The 19,933-nt window shown below is 44.1% G+C and overlaps 1 protein-coding gene across 5 annotated transcripts in view; it reads right to left on the reverse strand.

The window, feature by feature from the left end:
* Positions 1-19,933, reverse strand: part of GALM (galactose mutarotase) — a 55,910-nt gene that overhangs the window by 24,501 nt on the left and 11,476 nt on the right. For all 5 annotated transcript variants that reach the window (XM_029937917.1, XM_029937916.1, XM_029937914.1 and 2 more), the window contains 2 exons: positions 16,540-16,746; positions 9,934-10,015 (listed from right to left, as the gene is read on the reverse strand). In XM_029937917.1, coding sequence (XP_029793777.1) covers positions 9,934-10,015; positions 16,540-16,746 — 289 coding nt within the window. The remainder of the gene's footprint in view (positions 1-9,933; positions 10,016-16,539; positions 16,747-19,933) is intronic.

The following is a 19,933-nucleotide window of genomic DNA, read 5'->3' on the forward strand; positions in this document are numbered from 1 at the left end:
AAATGCTCCACTCTGGTGGGGGATGTCAAAAATGGGGGATGATGTACATTTGTGGGCGCATGGAGATATATGGGAACTCTCTGTACCTTCTGCTCAATTTTTCTGTGAACCTAAAAGTTCTCTAAAAAAAAAATACAGTTTGATTTTAACAAATCGGCAGCACCTGATGAGTGCTGATACTTGGGTGTGGGGAAGTAGCATGAAAAGGAAAGAAGATGCATTCTGATTCAGGTTTGAAATTAATATTACGTCCAGCATTTTAGGATCATATCAAATCGAAAGGAATTTTTCTGTAAGAAGTCCAGAATGATTAAAACACGTAGATCAAAACAGTCTTCATTTGCACCATTTTTGAGCCAGGACACTACTTTGGAATTGGTTATTCCTCCGGGGCAGCGACTTAGCCCTGCCTAGGGAAGTGATTATAAAATTGACTGAATTGTCAGTTGAACCCCAAGAGGGTGGAATGAAATACAAAAGGTTTTGCGGGGCCTTTTTCTACAGCCTCATGGTAAGCCTTTCCTACCAGAATTCTAATTTTGTCAAAACAGGGTTGCTTTCCTATAATTTTAGAAGGCGCTTTCAAAAACCAAGAGCTGCAAGAACAGCAAGTGAACACAGATGGGCTGGGGGACAGAGTGGGTTGGGTAAATTTCTATAAAAATAAAAGGTATCTTTTCTCGAGAAAAAGAAGAAGATAGAATTTTACTGATGTTACTTTAAGAGGCAAAAGACCTAATCAAAGCATTCATTTTTTTTTTTTTTTTTTGCTTTCTTCATTCCTTATCTACTACTGCAAATAAAGAACAGCAAAGTTAAAAGGGGAAAAAAAGCTCTATGCTCCAATTGCCTCTATAGACACACGCTTGGTTCTGCCCAATGTTGTGTACATGATAATATCTTGCTGGGCAGGCTGCCCACACTGCCTCCCAGTCTCACGGTTCCAAAGGAAAAAAGAGGCCGTGTAATATTTACAACCCTGGGAATGAATTAATCCCTCGAGAAACAGAAGGACTGAATTTTCTCACCTGCTCATATTTAGGGGGCTTAGTCCTGGAAGCTAAATGCCCAACATGGCAGCCCAGAGATCTGGCACTAGAATGTTCTCTCTCTCTCTGTGGACAACGAGCATACACTGAACCTTCCTGGTAAATGTCTTCTAGGAGTTCCACTTTTGGGAAACTGCAGGGACAACCCTGGTAACAACAGACATAAACATACACTCAGGAGGACCGGAGATGTCCCAGCAACAGAGCGTGAGCCCATCCTAAGTAGTGCCAAATACTTTAATGATGCAATTTAAAAAAATGATTTTGGTAATGTATATTTATTTTTGAGAGAGAAAGAGAGAGAGAGAGAGAGAGAACATGAGCAGGGGAGAAGCAGAGAGAGTGAGATACAGAATCAGAAGAAGACTCCAGGCTCTGAGCTGTCAGCACAAAGCCTGCTGTGGGGCTCGAACCCACGAACCATGAGCTCATGACCTGAGCCGAAGTGGGAGGCTTAACCAACTGAGCCACCCAGGTGGACCCCCCACCCCCGCCTTTTTTTAAGTAGGGAAAACTAATGGCTCAGGAGAGGCAAAGCTAAACTAACTGCTGAGACGCAAACCCAGCCTGACAGCTTGGCTCCAGACTTTGCTCTTGGCCTACAGTTGAACCATCTCTGCAGAGACCTTCTGTTGGTGCAGCTGCAGCGTCAGAGAGGCACCTGTGCCGAAGGACCCCGTGCCCCAAATGCCACTGCTGACTCCAAAGTGCCCAGACTACATCCAGAGCAGTAGCTTTAGAAGGAAGGTGTGGATTCTATTCCTTCGTTCAAAATATTTTCTTCTTCTTTCCACTCTCCCCTCCCCCCACCAAAGAGTCTTAAGCAACCATGCTGGGGTCTTGCAGCCTAACAACACACAGGGGACAGTGTTTGCCTGTGTTTGCCTGGAAGCCTCCAGGGAATGACAAAATGGCAGAAGTTTCCAGTGGGGAAAGTGGCGGGGGCGGGGTGCTAAATTGTTTGAATGGGCCCCTTTGAAGGCTTCTGCTACCCCTACATCTGCCAGACTTTTCCACTGAGCTTTGGGAAAAGGCTAGCTTTTTACAAGAGAGCAGAGAAAGGGGGAGAATGAAGGAGGCACGTAATACAGGCTGTTGTCTTCTGTGTTCTACTGACTGAAAGCGCTGAAGACATTTGATATGCTCCCCAAATTGCCAACAGGAAGAAAGGGAGGAGCGAAAGAGGAGCCCGAGGCCCCCAGAGGGTCCTGCCAGGGGTAGAGGTCTAAATGGAGGTCTTATACATTTAAGACAAAGGGATTTCAGGATATGCGCTTGCTTTGGCTCCCTAAAACTGTATGCCAAGGTCTCCCTTTCCTTTCTGTGTGGTATCACCCGATCAGTAAGTCTGCGTCAAACAAAATGGAGGACAAGTCTCCACCCCTCCCCCAAAGACACAGGGGGAAGGTCCCTTTTTACTGAGGACTGCTGCCACAGTATTACAACGACTGTAAAATAAGAGGTGCTACTTTCTCATGACATTGGGTTTTCCCTTCACCTGAAAAATTATTTACCGAATATCTATAACCAAGGTGAAAAACACCCGCAAAGTTTAGACATGCATCAGCACTTCCCTCAAAAATAGTTTTTATAAAGAGCAAACAAAAAGAAGGAGTTGAAAAACATGAGTATGATTTAAGGCACACAAAAGGCAGGGACTTGGGACTATAAAACATCCTGTGTCACAGAAAGACACAAGCTTAGAAGCAAGCCTAGGGGACTTGACAAAAAGTCCAGAGGAGGCTGGATAAATGAAGCCACATAAACTGCAATTTGTCAGATGAAGCATTCGGGATAAACCGGCACAGAATTCAAAGAATGATCTGATAAAAATCCTCATGGTTAGAATATTGCTTCCTGAGCTTCCTCCAAATCCACCACAAAGTCTCCTGTCTGAGCTACTTTTCGGACATGTTTCATTGCCGTCTCTTCTTGTGATACTGGGTAGAGATAAGGAGTTCTTTGCTCTTTTGGTACAATGATGGTAAGGAAGACTTTTCTCTCTGGGAGCTCCAAGTAAAGATAACAGGACTTTTATGACCCTAAAACGAGAAATTTTATAAACAAACACACAAAGATTTGAGGTGGAAAGCAGAGGATGGGGGGTGGTGTGCAAAATCACCGATTACAGAGAAAAAGCTATTCACACACAAGGAGATGGAAGTTTCCCACCAGCCTCTGCAGGGCTTCCCCACAAATAGGCAGCAGCCTCTGAGAAAGCCAAAGGGAAATGAACTCACTGCCAAGCACCCTGCTGGTTAAATGAAGCATCTCACTGTAAGGGAATATTCCAGATGACTGAAAGCTACTCAGGTAAATGGTTAAGCTTTCCTTTTACTATGTTGGTGAACTTCCTACCATCTTCAACAGAGACGACCAACATACATTCCTAAAGAAAGTAAACCTTCAACAATAAGTTGGTCCTGACAAGATTTTGCAGATGAGAAAACCAAGAACCAGCAGGACAAGGGATGAGTCACCAAACAAGGTACTATGTTGTAACAGAGCAATGACCTCAGAGATTACTGAAGTGCATAGAGAATAATTCTGAGCTTTAAGCTGGACTGTTGCTTTCCTACATTCCCTTCCTGGTCAGTCTAACATGGCCAGACACTTCTACTCATGCTCTTTGGTCTCAGGAAAGCCTCTGATGCCTCCATCTTTGTCTCCCCTCTGTCCCCCGTTTTTCAATATAATTTGTTTTGTTTTCTCTGCAGAAAAATCAAAACAAATGTAAAAAAAATTTTTTTAAACATTTACTCATTTTTGAGAGAGAGTTAGAGTGCAAAAGGGGAAGGGGCAGAGAGAGAGGGAGACACAGAATCCGAAGCAGGCTCCAGGCTCCGAGCTGTCAGCACAGAGCCTGACGTGGGGCTTGAACCTACAAGTGGTTAGATCGTGACTTGAGCTGAAGTCAGACACTCAACCAACTGAGCCACCCAGGCACCCCAAAATAAATTTAAGAAGAAACAGGGAGGAAAAGAGAAATGCTATGAGACTACCTATAGAAAAGGTAGACAGGAAATGAGAACACTGAAATGTCAAAACATTTTTGTTTTTTTTTTGCTTACTTCCCATTTTTTGACTACATGGTGATCTTGGCTACCTATATAGTCAAGGAATTACTTTTCTTTCTTTCCTCTCCCCCAGCCCCCTGAAACCTTCTTGACGTCTGACCACACTGTAGGGTCTGTAGAGGACAGGTCTAGTTATAAGCTGGAATTTTAATACCAGTCTCCCTAGGTTTGAATCCCAGCTTTCCACCACTTGTTAACTGGGTGATCCCCAGTTAAGTTACTTAAACTCCTTGTGCTACAGGTTCCATATCTGTTAAATAAAAATTAATACAACCTACCTCTTAGAATTCTGGTATGGATTATCATTTATAAAGTGTTCTCTAAATACTAGCTATTATTATCATAAACCTTCATCTCATCTCACAGATAAACAGTATCTTCCCTTTTTTCAATTCAGCACAACCACAATCTCTATATACTGCTTATCAGTCCCCCCAGAACTCTTACCAGAGCATGACTGGTCTAACGGGTTTCTTGTCGCATATCTCAAGGAAGTGGCCTTGTGGTTCAAGTCCACTTCTGGTTGAATATCCGGAAGTCTGAGGCTGGACTCAGGCACACCTGTAAGTCTGCCCTGTGTGGAGCATCCTTGAACTCCAGGTCAGCCTAGGGCCATCCAGGGCCACCCCAGGGATTGCAGCTCTACCAGAACCTGGTGCAGATCTGATATGGCCCCAGCCAACCTCTCCAGGCCCATCGGTTTTCTGCAACCAAACACACACCCAAATGCTTCAGAAGCCTGGGCTGGCCTGGGGGTAGTCTTGCTGCTTCCTGGACTCTCTATTCTTGTTTATCTCTATCCAGAACACCTTTCTCCTGATTGCCTGGCAAATTTCCATTGCCCTTTCCAGTTTTCTTTAACTCTCATCTCCTCTGTCCGGAAGTCCTCAGGCAGTGCTTTCCCTCTGTAGCGAGTCTCCAGGTTCTATCTCTCCTGATATTTCCAGCTTAACGGATGTTGTTCTGGCTGACTTCTCCACTGTACTGGTGATTCCCGGTGAGCCCAGCAACACAGGGGAGGCGTTTCCAAATGACCAAATGACTCTGGACTGGTCTCAGAATTAAGCCACAAGCCCATGGGCTTTTGATCAGTGTTAAGAGTCCAGTGAAATGTGGGCTCCTAGATATTTGCTCTTGGCTGAAAGAGGGCCGGACACGTGAAGTTTTCCATCATGGCAGCACAGAATGGGAGTTACCACCCAGTTTGGAAGGCCGTTTCAAAGGAAACATAATTTGCTTATTTCTTATGTATTTCTGAGGAAGGGGAAGAAGAAATAACCCTTAAATTTCAGTTGAAGTGTCCCCAGGAAAACAGATATAACCTATGTTGGGACTGGCTGGTGTATGAGTAGGTAAGAGACTTCCGGATTTTTTATGTCCTCTGAGGTTGCTGCAAATTATTTACTTTCATGATAGAGTTCTAATGGCTTTGAAGGGTGGTAGAAATAGCAGTAAAATGCTATACTGAGAACCTTGTAGACTCGCAGAATGTAAGAGCTACAAGTGACTTTTCAGACTAATTGCTGGTTTTCAATCATGAGGCCATGATAATATTTTTACTGGTTCACAGAAAACTGAGATATATCTGGATACTCCACTACCGCACTTCTCTTAAAAGCAAGATGAATTCAATTTAAAGTGTTGTTCTTCATTCTGAGATTAAAATCTCCCCACTTTTGTGGTGATAAAATATGTTCTTTTACGGGGCACCTGGGTGGCTCAGTCGGTTGAGCATCTGACTCTTGATTTAGGCTCAGGTCATGATCCCAGGGTCGTGGGATCAAGCCCCATGTTGGGCTCCATGCTGGACCGTGGAGCCTGTTTAAGATTTTCATTCTCTCTCTCTCTCCACCCCCCCACCCTTGTCCCCTGCTCAAGCACATTCCCTCTCTAAAATAAATAATTAAATAATTAAAATATTTTCCTTTATGAAAAGATGGTGATTATAAATGGCAACTTGGGTAAAAAAAAGAAAAACAAATTTAGTCTATTTCTTTTTTTAAAAGTAGGTTCCATGCCCAACATGGGGCTCAAGCTCACGACCCCAAGATTGAGAGTCACGTGCTCTACTGACTGAGCTAGCCAAGCACCCCTAGTCTATTTATTTCTGTTCCTCATTATTACCATGGTTAGTTTAATTTTTTTTAGTTGAAATATAATATACATACATTCCTATTAGTTTTACTAGCCCTATATTTATGATAGCTTCCTAACATGGCAAAATAAAAAGTTGGGCAACTCCACGTAAGTCTCTCAAATTATTTTCTAAAGAAAATTTATGGGTCCATGAAATCGGATTGAGTTCAACATCCCTCTTATTTCTAGGAAAGGAAATGAGGGTCTAAGGAGGTTAAATGTTAAAATGTTACACATATACTGAAGGTCACCTAGCTAGTTAACAGCAGAGCCAAGACCACAGCCATGGCTCTTGCCTCCCAGAGCCCACAGCGCCTGCAGCCTACTCCGCTTCACAGGTGTTCAAAATTAGTATAGAATTTGACCCGAAAACCACTCACGGTGCAGAACTGAGACAGACATGAGTTTTACTCATCCCACTAGATTACATGTTAAGTTCTACTGTGCTTTGCCACAACTGTTTCTTACAATCATGACAAATAATCTTCACACGGCATGAATTATGCATTTTTGCGACTTTCATCTGATCAAATCTCAATAGGACAACATAAGATTTTATAAATACACACAAATAAATATGCACTTATTTCATCACCTCCACCTATAAGCTATTTAATTCATTTTCTTCTTTATCAGTAGCTGCCCCTAGCTTTTCTTTGCAGTTCACAACATTACAGTTCCAACGCAATCATGCTGCATCTAGGACAAGATGGTCCAGTTTACTCATCCTCACACTGAGTCATGTAAATATCAGAAGATGACACATGCTACCAAGACAAACATAAGAGCCTTTAAAACCAGCCCTGGAGCTGTGAAAACCTTCAAAACTGCAATGCAAAAAAATTTTAGTCCATTTATCTTGACTTCTCATTATTCTAAGTAGTTTTGTGGTCCCTGTATTTCTGGGTTTCTAATTCCTGCTGTTAACTGAAGTTTCTGTTTAGTATGCAGGCTCACATGCTTATTATTTTCTTCATAATAATTTTGAGGCCATAAACACAACCTCGTTGTTTTAAAGAGGCCAGATAAAAAGCAAAGGCCCTTACCTATAAAGTAAGGTAGGGGCGCCTGGGTGGCTCAGTCGGTTGAGCCTCCGGCTTCGGCTCAGGTCAGATCTCACGTTCGTGGGTTCGAGCCCCGCGTTGGGCTCTGTGCTGACAGCTAGCTCAGAGCCTGGAGCCTGCTTCCGGTTCTGTGTCTCCTTCTCTCTCTGCCCCTCCCCCTCTCATGCTCTGTCTCTCTCAGTATAAAAAAAAATAAATAAAACAAAAAAAAATTTAAAGTAAGGTAGATGTTCAGGAAAATTACAGTCATGTCTTACTTGGAGCCATGGGCTTTTTTTTTTTTTTTTTTTTTTAACTTCGAAATAATCTTAGACTTCAGCAAGGTTACAAAAATAGTACATCTCTGGGGTGACTGGCTGGCTTTGTTAGTCGATAGAGGATGCGACTCAATCCAAGGTTGTGAGTTCAAGCACCACATTGGGCATGGAGTACATCTCTGTATAACCATCCTTTCCCTAAAGTTAGCATCATACATAACCATGGTACAATGATCACAACTAAGAAGTTAACATTGGTACAATACTATTAGCTGAACTACACATTTCCCTAGAATTTCACCAGTGTTCCCACTTTTCTGGCTCAGGATCTAGTCCAAGATTCTTACTTAGCTGTCCTATTTCCTTGGTCTATTCTATGACCAATCTTCAGCCTTGCTTTGTCTCTCATGACCTTGACACTATTGAAGAATACCGATTAATTATTTTGTAGACTGTCCCTCAACTAGGTTCGTGTGATGCCTTCTCCTGAATGGAATGAGGTTAGGCATTTTTGATAGAATATCACACGATGTTCTTTTTTAGTACATCATATGAGGAGGACACAATATATCTTATTACTGGTGATGTAAAACTTGATTATTTGGTTAAGATGGTGCCTTTGGCTTCAAGTTGCTCATATTCTATCGTTCCACGTTCTTTATTAGCAGAGATAACCAAAATAGTAGCACGCTTACATGGGGTGGGAACAGAGAGAAAGGCCTTGCTGACCTTCCTTCCACACGGAGCTGTCAGCAGATGGGCTTACGGAGGGCCGGGGCTCTGAGCAGATGCCCAAGAGGGCAGAACACAGGACGTTAATGGTCTGGCCAAGGGGCTCCAAGGTAACACCTTCAAATTCCCATGAAGCAGGAGATCTTGGCCAGCCCAGGGGCAGCAGACAGGCAGCCCTTCTTCCCAGGGGCAAAGGGGATGATGAGCAAGTGTTTGTGTGTTTCTGGATTTCTGTTATTTTCTTTCATCCTCTACTTTTGTTTACTTTTTTTTTATTTAAACAATCTTTTTAATTTTTGAGAGAGAGAAAGAGACAGTGCACGAATGGGGAAGGGACAGAGAGAGAAGACGACACAGAATCCAAAGCAGGCTCCAGGCTCTGAGATGTGAGCACAGAGCCTGATGTGAGGCTCAGACTCACAAACCATGAGACCATGACCTGAGCCAAAGTCGGACGTTTAACTGACTGAGCCACCCAGGCACCCCACTTTGGTTTTCTTTGACTAAGACTTCTACACTTACCTCATCTTTGAGTTTAATGAAATCCCAATAAGAACATTTATTTACTACTTTGGGGGTAACTACTTCAAGTGAATTTCCATAAACTGACACAAGTAGCAGCACCCCTGCCGGCCATCTTGCCCTCATCCATCTGTCCCCTGGAGGCAGATGGCGGTGCACCTACAGTCTAGTACAAACCCACACCACTTAATCCTGGAGACAACAGAGGAAACGAGGTTCGTTTGCTTTCTTTTCTTTTTTCTTTTCTCCTTGTTTTAATTGGTATATAATCCACAGACCACAAAATTCACCCTTTTGAAGTGCACAGTTCAGTAATGCTTAGTATATTTACAAGATTGCGCCACTCTCACCACTGTTGAATTCCAGAATCCTTTCATCACCCCAAAAAGAAATCTTGTACCCACTGGCACTCCCCATTACCCTCTGTCCCCAAGTCCTGGCAAACCCCTAATCTACTTTCTATCTCTGTGGATTTGCCTATTTGAATCAAGGCAGTTTTGATCCCAAATAATAATAACCAAGGTCATCTCAATCCAGTAAACCTAGGAGACGCACACATATACCCAAAAAGTTTGATTTTGGCAACACCTCACCTTCCCTTTTGATACTCTGGACTCCCCATGCTACCCCATTCCCCTAAATATGCATTTGTCTTTCCCAAGGTACAACCTTTCATCCTCCATCAAAAACCGCATTGTGTTCTATCAGTGTCCTGCATTGGTGAGACAATGTTTGGTAAATTGATCTCTGCTAAGGTGCTAAAAAATACCAGATTTACATTTTAGCGGAGAACTTTTGCTGTCTAAGGCTCAGCTAGGGATGGCCATCTGACCCAGTTTGTTTAGAACTGTCTTAGTTGATGCCTGCTGCCCTGGCTTAATTATTAATAGCATCCCCTTTTCTTCTCAGTGGTGTCCTGGTTTGGGTGTTTAATTATATGGTCCCCCAACCATAACCAACATAAATGATTAATCATGGTAATTATAGGCACTTTGGCAGGCTAACAGAGAAAATAAATTTAGGTAAATGAAGTTTCGATGTTCCTCCAATCACACCCCAGCTCTGCGTTCCCATAAAGAAGTTTAAAGTCACCAACCTGTAGGAATCAGGGTTTCATCCACAGGCAAAAAGGCATCAGCTTCTATAGTGACTTCATGGTCATAGATGTTTGGGGAACCCTGGGAAAGAAGGGTAGAGAAAGAAAAGATTTAATACTTAGTCTTATTTTAGTTTTTTTTTTTTTTTTTAGGAGAGAGAGACAGTGAGAGTGTGAGCACAAGCAGGGTTTGGGCAGAGAGCAAGCAAAAGACAATCTTAAGCAGACTCCACCCTCAGAGCAGAGGGAGGCCAACGCGGGGCTCAATCCCACAATCCTGGGATCATAACCTGACCCAAAATCAAGAGTCACTCGCTCCACCAACTGAGCCACCCAGGTGCGCCGATATTTTTGCTTTTTAACTTCTCTGGCAGAAATGTTTTCAGGCATTGACAAGAATGTTAGAAATCCCATTTGACCTATGGTGATCATTAATATGTTCATTTAAGCATCGGCAGATAGGTCCTCAACATAGCAACTGAGACATTTGGAAGAAGTTTTCAAGGGTGACCCCGGCATGCATCTTCTCTTCTAAATGGAACTATGAACATGAAAAGTCAGAGAGATGCCACTGGTTTGAAAGACTCGAAAGACTTTTGGACTTCGGCTTCTCAGCAGAGGGGTTTCTCCCACTCTCCTCACATGACAGGCGAACAGAAGAGCAAGAGTTGTGGGCCTGGAACACACAAGTACTGGGTGGCCACGGTATCGCCTCCAGGCTGGCTAGAGGTGTCACCCTTCTCTGGCCCAGCTCCCACCCGGAGGACCCACTCTCCACCACATGACAGAAGCCTGGGAGTCAGAACTGGAGTTCCTGCTTTTGAGAGCTTGCCCATCTCTTTCATTAAAGATCCAGCCTGCCCTCCCCAGAGGGGTCAAAGATGGAGGGTCGGAAGTCAGTTGACCTGTGGTCTAGCTCTGGCTCTCATTGAATGGTCCCAGGTAGAATCTTTCTTTGTTTCTTTCTTCTATCCTTCCTTCCTTCCTTTCCTTTCCCTTTCTTTCTTTCTTTCTTTCTTTCTTTCTTTCTTTCTCTTCTTTCTTTCTCTCTCTCTTTCGTTCGTTCTTTCTTCTTTCTCTCTCCCTTCCTTCCTTCCTGCCTTCCTTCCTTCCTTCCTTCCTTCCTTCCTTTCTTTCTTACCTGTCTTTCTTTTTTTCTTTTCTTTCCTCCCTCCATCCCTCCCTTCCTTTTTCCTAGAGCACAACCAAGGGAGGAACAGAGAGAGAGAGAGAGAGAGAGAGAGAGAAAGAATCCCAAGCAGACTCTACACTGTCAGCGTAGAGCTCAATGTGGGGCTCCAACTTAAAGAACTATGAGATCATGACCTGAGCCAGAGTCAAGAGCCGATGTTTAACTGACTGAGCCACCCAGGCGCTTCTAGAATCTCTTTTCCTTCAGGGTAAAATTGGGCCAGTGAGGCCTCTACCTTTTCCAGGGTTCTTGTGAAGATCAGTTTAGTTGTTTAGCCATGTTGTGCTGCTTTCAAATTGGAAAATACACATATATGTTTCTGATAAAAAGAATTCTATTTTAACAGGAGTAAATTTTTAAGCTTTATAGCAGAGGACATGGAAGGAGAACCAGAGAAGGGCTTTTGCTAAGTGAATGCTCAAAAATAAGCTAGCCTAGTGGTTCTCAACTGGGGATGATTTTGTCATAGGGCAGAATCTGACAATGTCTGGAGCCATTTCTGACTGTCATGATTGGGGGTGGTAATGCTCCTGGCATCTAGTGGCAAGAGGCCAGGAATTCTGCTAAATACCCTACAATGCCCATCCCTGCACTAAAGAAGTTATCTAACCCAACATGTCCATATGCTTGGGCTGAGAAACCCCAAGCTAAGTTACACCAGAAGCTCTGCTGGGTTCCTGAGAAGCAAGGAGAGGGAGGTGGAGCCCTGCAGGTTAACTGAAATGGATCCTCTAATCAGAAAGACTCAGGCCCCCACAGGGGCACCTGGGTGGCTCAGTCGGTTAAGCAGCCGACTTCGGCTCAGGTCATGATCTCATGGTTCGTGGGTTTGAGCCCTGCGTGGGGCCCTGTGATGAATGGCTCAGAGCCTGGAGCCTGCTTTGGATGCTGTGTCTCCTCTCTCTCTCTCTCAAAAATAAATAAACATTAAAAAAAAAAAAAAGAAAAGAAAAAGAAGGACTCAGGCCTCACAATCAAATGGAGTTCTCCTAAGGAGAAATGCCAGGATTGTAGAGACCATAAGAATCTATGTCTAAACATGCCAGGTATCGCCTTAATTACACTCCAAGGAGACTGTTTCTGAGGGGCTGCCATGGTCCTGCGTTCTCCTGTGGGTACCTGTGGGCAGGGGTAGGAGTGGACGGTGGGGGCACGGGGAGAGGAGACAAGGCCAGGCCTCTGCCCACTCTCTCTCCCTGAGCCACTTGTTTGGTCCTTGTTCTGACCTGAGAAGGCGGGTCCAGAATGGGAAGGGTCTGACCACGCCCTAGAGCAGCTCTAGACCAGAGCGGGTCCCTCTCTTGCTTGGCTTCCCCTCCTCCCATCCCCTCAGGCCTCCGTGGTACTGCCAGCTCCAAAGAGGCCTCTGGGCCTGAGGGGAGCGGAGAGGAGGGAAGACTGGGGGCTGTTTCCTCGGCTCTATCTGCTCAGGGCTCAGGCGAAGGCTGAGTAATATCCCATTGTACGGTTGTATCACAGTCTGCTTATCCATTCTCCTGTGGATAGACTTTTGCTTGTTTCCAGCTTTTTATGATGATGAATAAAGCTGCTTAGGAATTTCCTCTTTTTGTGTGATTTTTAGCACTAGGGGAGGAAGCAAATGATTCCATCACACACCAAATAAATTGCCAAGTCTAGGAGGTCAGGAAGAAACCTGGGGGAGATGGAAAGGAACATGTATTAGCCACTCTCTTAAGGGGCACTGGGTCACAAAGCGGCACCTACATTCCTTTATTAAAGGGAAGCATGCTGCATTTTATGGTTCTTCTGACCTGGAATAATGCAATGATCCACTTCAATGGAATATTACTGCTGGATTCATTTCCTTTCTAGGCTGATGAAAACCTGGCCAGAAACGCTGATCCACCAACAGATCTTGAGTGTTTGTTTCGGTCAACTTTGCTCAGCTGCTCTAGTTCAGAACATTAACCATTTATAGAGCTCATTATGGGCTGAAGGGTTGTTTCTTTTTCTTTTTCGTGCATTGCCTACCACTGCCTTAATTCAGCTGTCATCACCACCAGCAGGCTATCAGGGACAATATCATAGTACCCAAAAGCCATAACAAGTCCTTTACGGACGCTCTCCTTTTTCTCTGGCAGAACCCCGCCTGTAGATTCATCCCATGCTAGGCCGCATACTCAGGGAAAGGGCTCCCTCCCCAAGCCCACGGGGTGAACATTGATTGGCATACGCCAATCATGGCGGCCTGATTCCCTTGCTGGTGATTAGGTTAGGTGGGGCACGGAACACCCTTCTGGCCCATGAAATGTGAGGGTAAGTCTGCTGGGGAGCTTCTGGGGAAAGTTTTGTTTATTCTTTAAACATGGAACATCAGAGATATGAAGAAGGAAATAGGTCCTTTTTTGTCTCTGAGTATGACTCTATGAAGTGGTGATTCCTGGGGCTGTGGCAGCCATCTTGTGACCATTAGAAGATGAGCCTGAAGACAAAAGCCAAAACTGAAGCAGCAGAATGGAAAGGCGGAAGAACCCAGGTCCTCGCTGACATACCTACCCAGTTAGAGTGGAGCCAGCACTAGGGATTTCCATCTCAAATTCCCCGAGGCTGCTTTCATAGCTCTCTGGGTAAAGTTTCAATTAAAAACAAACAAACATGTTTGCCCAGTTTGGGGTTAGATTAGGCACAGCGACAACAAAAGCCCAACTAACCTGCAACCTGTATACCTTTTCCACTCTGAGAACCAGTTCTCTCCTCCCTCTAGGCCTCCAACACTCAAACTTAAAAGTGATGGGTCAAAATTTGGCCCCAAGGAGCACAAACATACTGCTTATAAAACAACAAACAAACAAAAAGAAAATGTATAAATTGAACTGACCATTTTATTTTTTTATTTTTTAATTTAAAAAACTTTTTAAATGTTTTATTTATTTTTGAGAGAGAGAGAGAGAGAGACGGCTTGAGCAGGGGAGGGTCAGAGAAAGAGGGAGACACAGAATCTGATGTAGGCTCCAGGCTCTGAGCTATCTGTCAGCACAGAGCCTGACACGGGGCTTGAACCCGCTAACCACAAGATCATGACCTGAGCTGAAGCTGGATGCTCAACTGATGGAGCCACCTGGGTGCCCCTGAACTGACCATTTTAAACGATCAAGTTTTGAGCTATTTCCCTTGGGAGGGTTTAAGACATACAGTAGCACTGGGGCGCTTGGGGGGCTCTGATCAGCTGAGCTTCTGACTTTGGTTCAGGTCATGATCCCCCGGTTCATGAGTTTGAGCTGGCAGCTCTGAACCTAGAGTCTGCTTTAGATTCTGTGTCTCCTGGGGCGCCTGGGTGGCTCAGTCAGTAGGCATCCGGCTTCGGCTCAGGTCATGATCTCACGGTTCATGGGTTCGAGCCCTGCGTCGAGCTCTGTGCTGACAGCTCAGAGCCTGGAGCCTGCTTCGGATTCTGTGTCTCCCTCTCTCTCTGACCCTTCCCTGCTCATGCTGTCTCTCTCTGTCTCTCAAAAATAAATAAAAAAAAAAAAACCCCAAAACATTAGATTCTGTGTCTCCCTCTCTCTCTGTTCCTTCCATCCTGTGCTCGCTCTCTTACTCTCCCTCAAAAATAAATAAATAAATATTCAAAAATGCTTTCCTGGGTAGGGTAAAAGATGTTCTGAAGTTGCAGAGGCCCTTTGACCCCAGGCCTCATGAACCACCACCCACTCTTGTTAGAGTGCTCCCCAAAAGGCTAATGGACCCCTCCTACCTCAACCCGGAAGCTAGTGGCTGTGGGTTTGAGCTGCACTCACTAAGCCAGTATACAGAAGGGGGTTAACATTGACCACCTTTCTGGGTGGGGTCTGTGCTCTGTGAGAGTCCTCCTAACAGGTGACAGCAAAATCTTCAGTGAATGTTTTGTTCCCATTTGTCTCCTTGATTGGAATACATTGGCAGGTGTAATACTTCATGCATAATATATTTTCTATCCCTGGATCTATTTCTTTAGGCCACCTCTGACCCATTACAGAATAGGATGTCCTCCGTATACGGAAATGTGGAAAACAGTAAAAAAAAATCACCATTATCTACTACCTATACGAACCTACTAAGATTTTATTCTATTTCTGTCAGCTGTCTTGTGAGCTCATTATAAAGAGTAGGATGTTTGAGCGGCGCCTGGATGGCTCAGTTGGTTAAATGTCTGACGCTTGATCTCAGGTCAGGTCTTGATCTTAGGGTCATGAGTTCAAGCCCCAAATTGGCCTGCTTAAAAAAGAAAGTGGGGTCACTATGCACATTATTCCAGGGCCTCTTATGTTTGGTTGCTTTGGTGGTGGTGGTTTTTTAATTTTTTTAATGTTTAGTGGTTTTTTTTAATGTTTATTTAGTTTTTGAGAAAGAGATAGTGCAAGCCAGGGAGGGGCAGAGAGGGAGACACAGAATCTGAAGCAGGCTCCAGGCTCTGAGCTACCAGCACAGAGCCCGATGTGGAGCTTGAACTCACAAACCGTGAGATCATGACCCGAGTCAAAGTTGGACGCTTAACTGACTGAGCCACCCAGGCGCACCAGGTTTTGTTTTGATCTTAAGGAACATGGCAGAAGTTTCTGAGGATAAGGGATAGACAAGTTTCTAATCCTCTTTATTTTTAAAGGGAGAACTTTGGAAATTACATAAGAACCAATTAATTCGTGCTATTTGAAAAGATCCTAGGGAAAAAAAATCAGCACATTGTCAGCAGACTCCTAAAAGAGTGTAAAAACGCAAGATATTACTAGTTGGCTGTGAACATCATCTTGTGCTGGGAAACCATGCCAAAGTGATTCAAGTACAGGGGACAACGAGTTTTTCAGATGAACAGAAAGTAATAGATATAGTCTACAGAGTTTAGCTCAACTTTTTACTCTGCCTCATGTGACAGCCTCCTCAACAAGCTAAACTATTACCATTAGCTGGAAGTAAAGTAGTCTAGAGGGAGAGTATGTCTACACCCCTCTTAGGGGGCCTGTACTGCGCGGAGACACACACACGTTGGTGGCTTCCCTAGAGGGGCTGAGCCAGGCACACTTCTAATATCCTAAGGGTGGAAAGTGCCTTAACTGGAAGTAATTTTGGGGGAATAGGCGTGGAATGAGGAATCAAACATAAGTTCATGTTAGATGAGAGGGAGTTCTTGAAACAGGCGGTCACTTGTCTGAACATGTGGGAAAGAGATGATTCTCTTGGTAATACAATATGCTCATTCATCTTTCTCTATAACTTCCATTTACTGAGCACCTACTGTGAGCCAGCTGCTTTGCTAAGCACTTTTCCTCATCACCAGGGTGACCCCATTGCCAGACTAAGTCCATTCTGGGTTGGTCTATCCAGCGACTTCCCAGGTGGTTCCACAAAGCGCGTAGCAGGAGAGAAGAGGCAAGTTACATTTTATTCTGCAGAAGGAGAGCGGGTGTAAGTTCTCTTACCTGGCCTGCCAGGTTGAAATAAGAATGATTGGTCAGATTGACCGGAGTGGTCCGACTGGCCTGTGCTCGGTAGTTGACCGTAAGCTCCCCACCATCCAACGTGTACGTCACCCAGACTTTCAACTCTCCAGGGTAACCTTCCTCACCATCTGGACTGACCCGCGAGAACTGGACGCCATTTGACAGCACCTGAGGGGTCCAGACGACCTAGAAAAAAGTGATTTCAAAGCTGCTGAGTCACTGCAATCTCAAGCTCAATGCCACATTTCAATATTTAGAGACAGTGAATTCTAGGAAGAGAAATGGTTACATGATCTTTAAGATGTCGGAATAATAGCTTGGATTTTAATTGTTCCAAAATTTTGTTTTATACAAAAAAGTAGATTTTGAGAAAACAAATTTTTCTCTCTCTCTTTACCTACCCTCCTTCCCCATACTTTTTCTCCTTAAATTTATAGGTATGTGCCTACAATATTTTCTTCTTATCCTTCTTTAAAAGGTTGTTTTTATCTTGATGCCCCATTCTGATAAATGTCATACAGCAGGATCTACTCGTAGGATTAAAAAATGACCTTAATAAGTCAGCCCTTCTCTCCCAGGGAAGTACTGTTTATGAATATTTATAAAAAAAGGGGTACCTGGGTGACTCAGTTGGGTAAGGGTCCAACTTCAGCTCAGGTTATGATTTCATAGATGGTGAGTTCAAGCCCCACATTGGGCCCTGTGCTGACAACGCTGAGCCTGGAGCCTACTTCGGATCCTGTGTCTCCCTCTCTCTCTGCCTCTCCCTCTCTGCCCGTCCCCTGCCCATGCTCTGTTTCTCTTTCTCTCAAAAATAAATAAACACTTAAAATTTATTTTTAAGAAAGAAAATTTATATTTAAAAAATGCTCCAAGATTCTCTATATTCCCTGGGCAGAGTTCCAAATAAGAAGACACTTGTTCTATTAGAAAGAGTCTTACCCACAAGTCAGGAGTCCTGATTTGGGGACAAGGTCTGTTTCTAGCCCACTGTGTGATGGTGGGCATCCATCCCTGCCACAAAGGGCTTGAAAAAATGGTCTTGAAGTGGTTTTTTTACTAGAAAATATGGTTCTAAGCGTGACAAGAAAAATATGAAGAAGGGGCACCTGGGTGGCTCATTTAGTTAAGTGTCCAACTTCAGCTCAGGTCATGATCTCACGGTTCATAGGTTCGAGCCCTGTGTCGGGCTCTGTGCTGATGGTTCAGAGCCTGGAGCCTGCTTCAGATTCTGTGTCTCCCTCTCTCCCTGCCCGTCCCCTGCTTTCACTCTCTCTCTCTCTCTCAAAAATAAATAAACATCAAAAATAAAAAAAAAAGAAAAATATGAATAAAAGTTTTCTAGGAGCTTTTTGCTTTTGGAAATAGGAATCTGGGATTCACACAGTGGTTTCTCTCTCCTTTGCCCTAGAGGCCTCAAGATTACCTTATGGAGGAGGGACAACCAGGATTTACGGGGTGCCCAGGATGAGCCAAGACATTTTGCCAGAAACTTCACTGTCTCAGAGCTGACTTAGGGTTGGCACCATTATCCTCATTTAGAGATGAGAGAGCTGGGGGCATCTGGATGGCTCAGAAGGTTAAGCCTCCGACTTCATCTCAGGTTGTGATCTCACAGTTTATGAGTTCAAGCCCCACATAGGGCTCTAGTGACAGCTCAGAGCCTGGAGCCTGTTTCAGATTCTCTCTCTCTCTCTCTCTCTCTCTCTCTCTGTCCCTCTCCAACTCTCACACTCTCTCTCTCATAAAGAAACGTTTAAAAAAAAAAAAAAGATGAGCAAGCTGCGACTCAGAAAGAATATCCTGCTTTTCCTAGCATCTTCCAGATAGGAAGACAGTGGATTTGAACTCAGTGGTCTGATCCTGAGCTTGTTTCCTTATTCTCTATTATCAGAGGACACAGTGTGCAGGGACCCCCAGTCCCTGTGTGGAGCCCTGGGGTCACTAGTCACAAGGCTTTTTGCTGATGTGAGATCTTTGTTCAATGCTCACCAGCCACTGACCTGGTGCTCACATAAATAATTTTATTTTGTTTTTAAAGTTTATTTGTTTTAAAGTTTATTTATTTACAGGGAATTCCACCCTGGCAGTGTGGGGCTTGAACTCACGAATCACAAGATCATGACCTGAGCCAAAACCCAGAGTTGGATGCTCAACTGACTGAATCACCCAGGCGCCCCTACATCAATCATTTTGTAAGGTAAGGATTTGTTGGAACCAAACGAAATGACTGTCTTTGTCAAAACAGTTGAACATTGGCAAATATCAAATGGCTCCAACTAAGACTATGACCCCATTTCACAGATGAGCAAATTGAGTTCAGCGGCATTACCTTGTCCACTCCTACCTCCCACATGCCAGGGGAGTTGAGTAGAACCCTTTCATACTTCATGCCAATTGTTTAGAGGGGTGTGTGTGTGGGGGGGGAACCTTGTTTAAAGTCATACATGTAATTAGCAACATAACTAGGACTCAAACTCAGGCCTGGCAGTCTACACTCTCCACATCTTCGTTTCAGCAAGTATTTTGTTTGAATTTCCTTTTGTTAACAGCAGGGTTGAGGCCACACACTGTCATTCCAAATAGGCCTGAAAGATCATAATTTCTGTGGGCCACAGGAACGGCTCTGCCTGCCGGCTCCTGGCGTGGCCAGCATCTCTCACTGACGGTGAGTGAGCCCACATTCACCAGGAAGGGGAGCCCAGCAGGGGCGGAGGTCTCTGCCTGCACCTACGGTGAGAGCAGCTGGCATCTGAAACAAATTCACTGACCTTAGTAAAAAATTAATTTTACACCCTAGTTATCTCCCAGAAATGCTGAACTTTCAAGGCACTTAAAATATAATCTGGCTATATGCATGATTCAAAAAAGAAAAAAGAATCCCCCAAATGGAAAATTTTAGGAATAAAATATTTGAAATAACATGTTCTTAACTTGCTACCTAGTTTTTGTCCTTCAGAAAAAGAATGCAGTGGAAAGTTTTTTCATGGAAACCAATATTACCAGATGAGTGTAATTCTGTGGAAAGTAAAATTCCTATTCATGGGAGAACATCTCAGACCCTGCAGTTTCCACATTTTCTGAAAATTTCCATGTTTGCACTTTTAGGCCTACTTATATGCCATTTCTAATCCTGTTAGGTTATTCAAATTTCATCTTTTTTCTTTTAAATGTTTATTCATTTTTGAAAGAGAGAGAGCGAGAGTGCATGTGCATGAGTGGGGGAGGGGCAGAGAGAGGGGAGTACTAAGGCTCCGAAGCAGACTCTGTGCTGACAGCAGAGAGCCCTAGGTGGGGCTCGAACATATGAACCATGAGATCGTGACCTGAGCCAAGTTGGACACTCAACTGACTGAGCCATCCAGGCACCCTT

The sequence above is a fragment of the Suricata suricatta genome, chromosome 4 (genome assembly GCF_006229205.1).
Source record: "Suricata suricatta isolate VVHF042 chromosome 4, meerkat_22Aug2017_6uvM2_HiC, whole genome shotgun sequence".
In the NCBI taxonomy this organism is placed as follows: Eukaryota; Metazoa; Chordata; class Mammalia; order Carnivora; family Herpestidae; genus Suricata; species Suricata suricatta.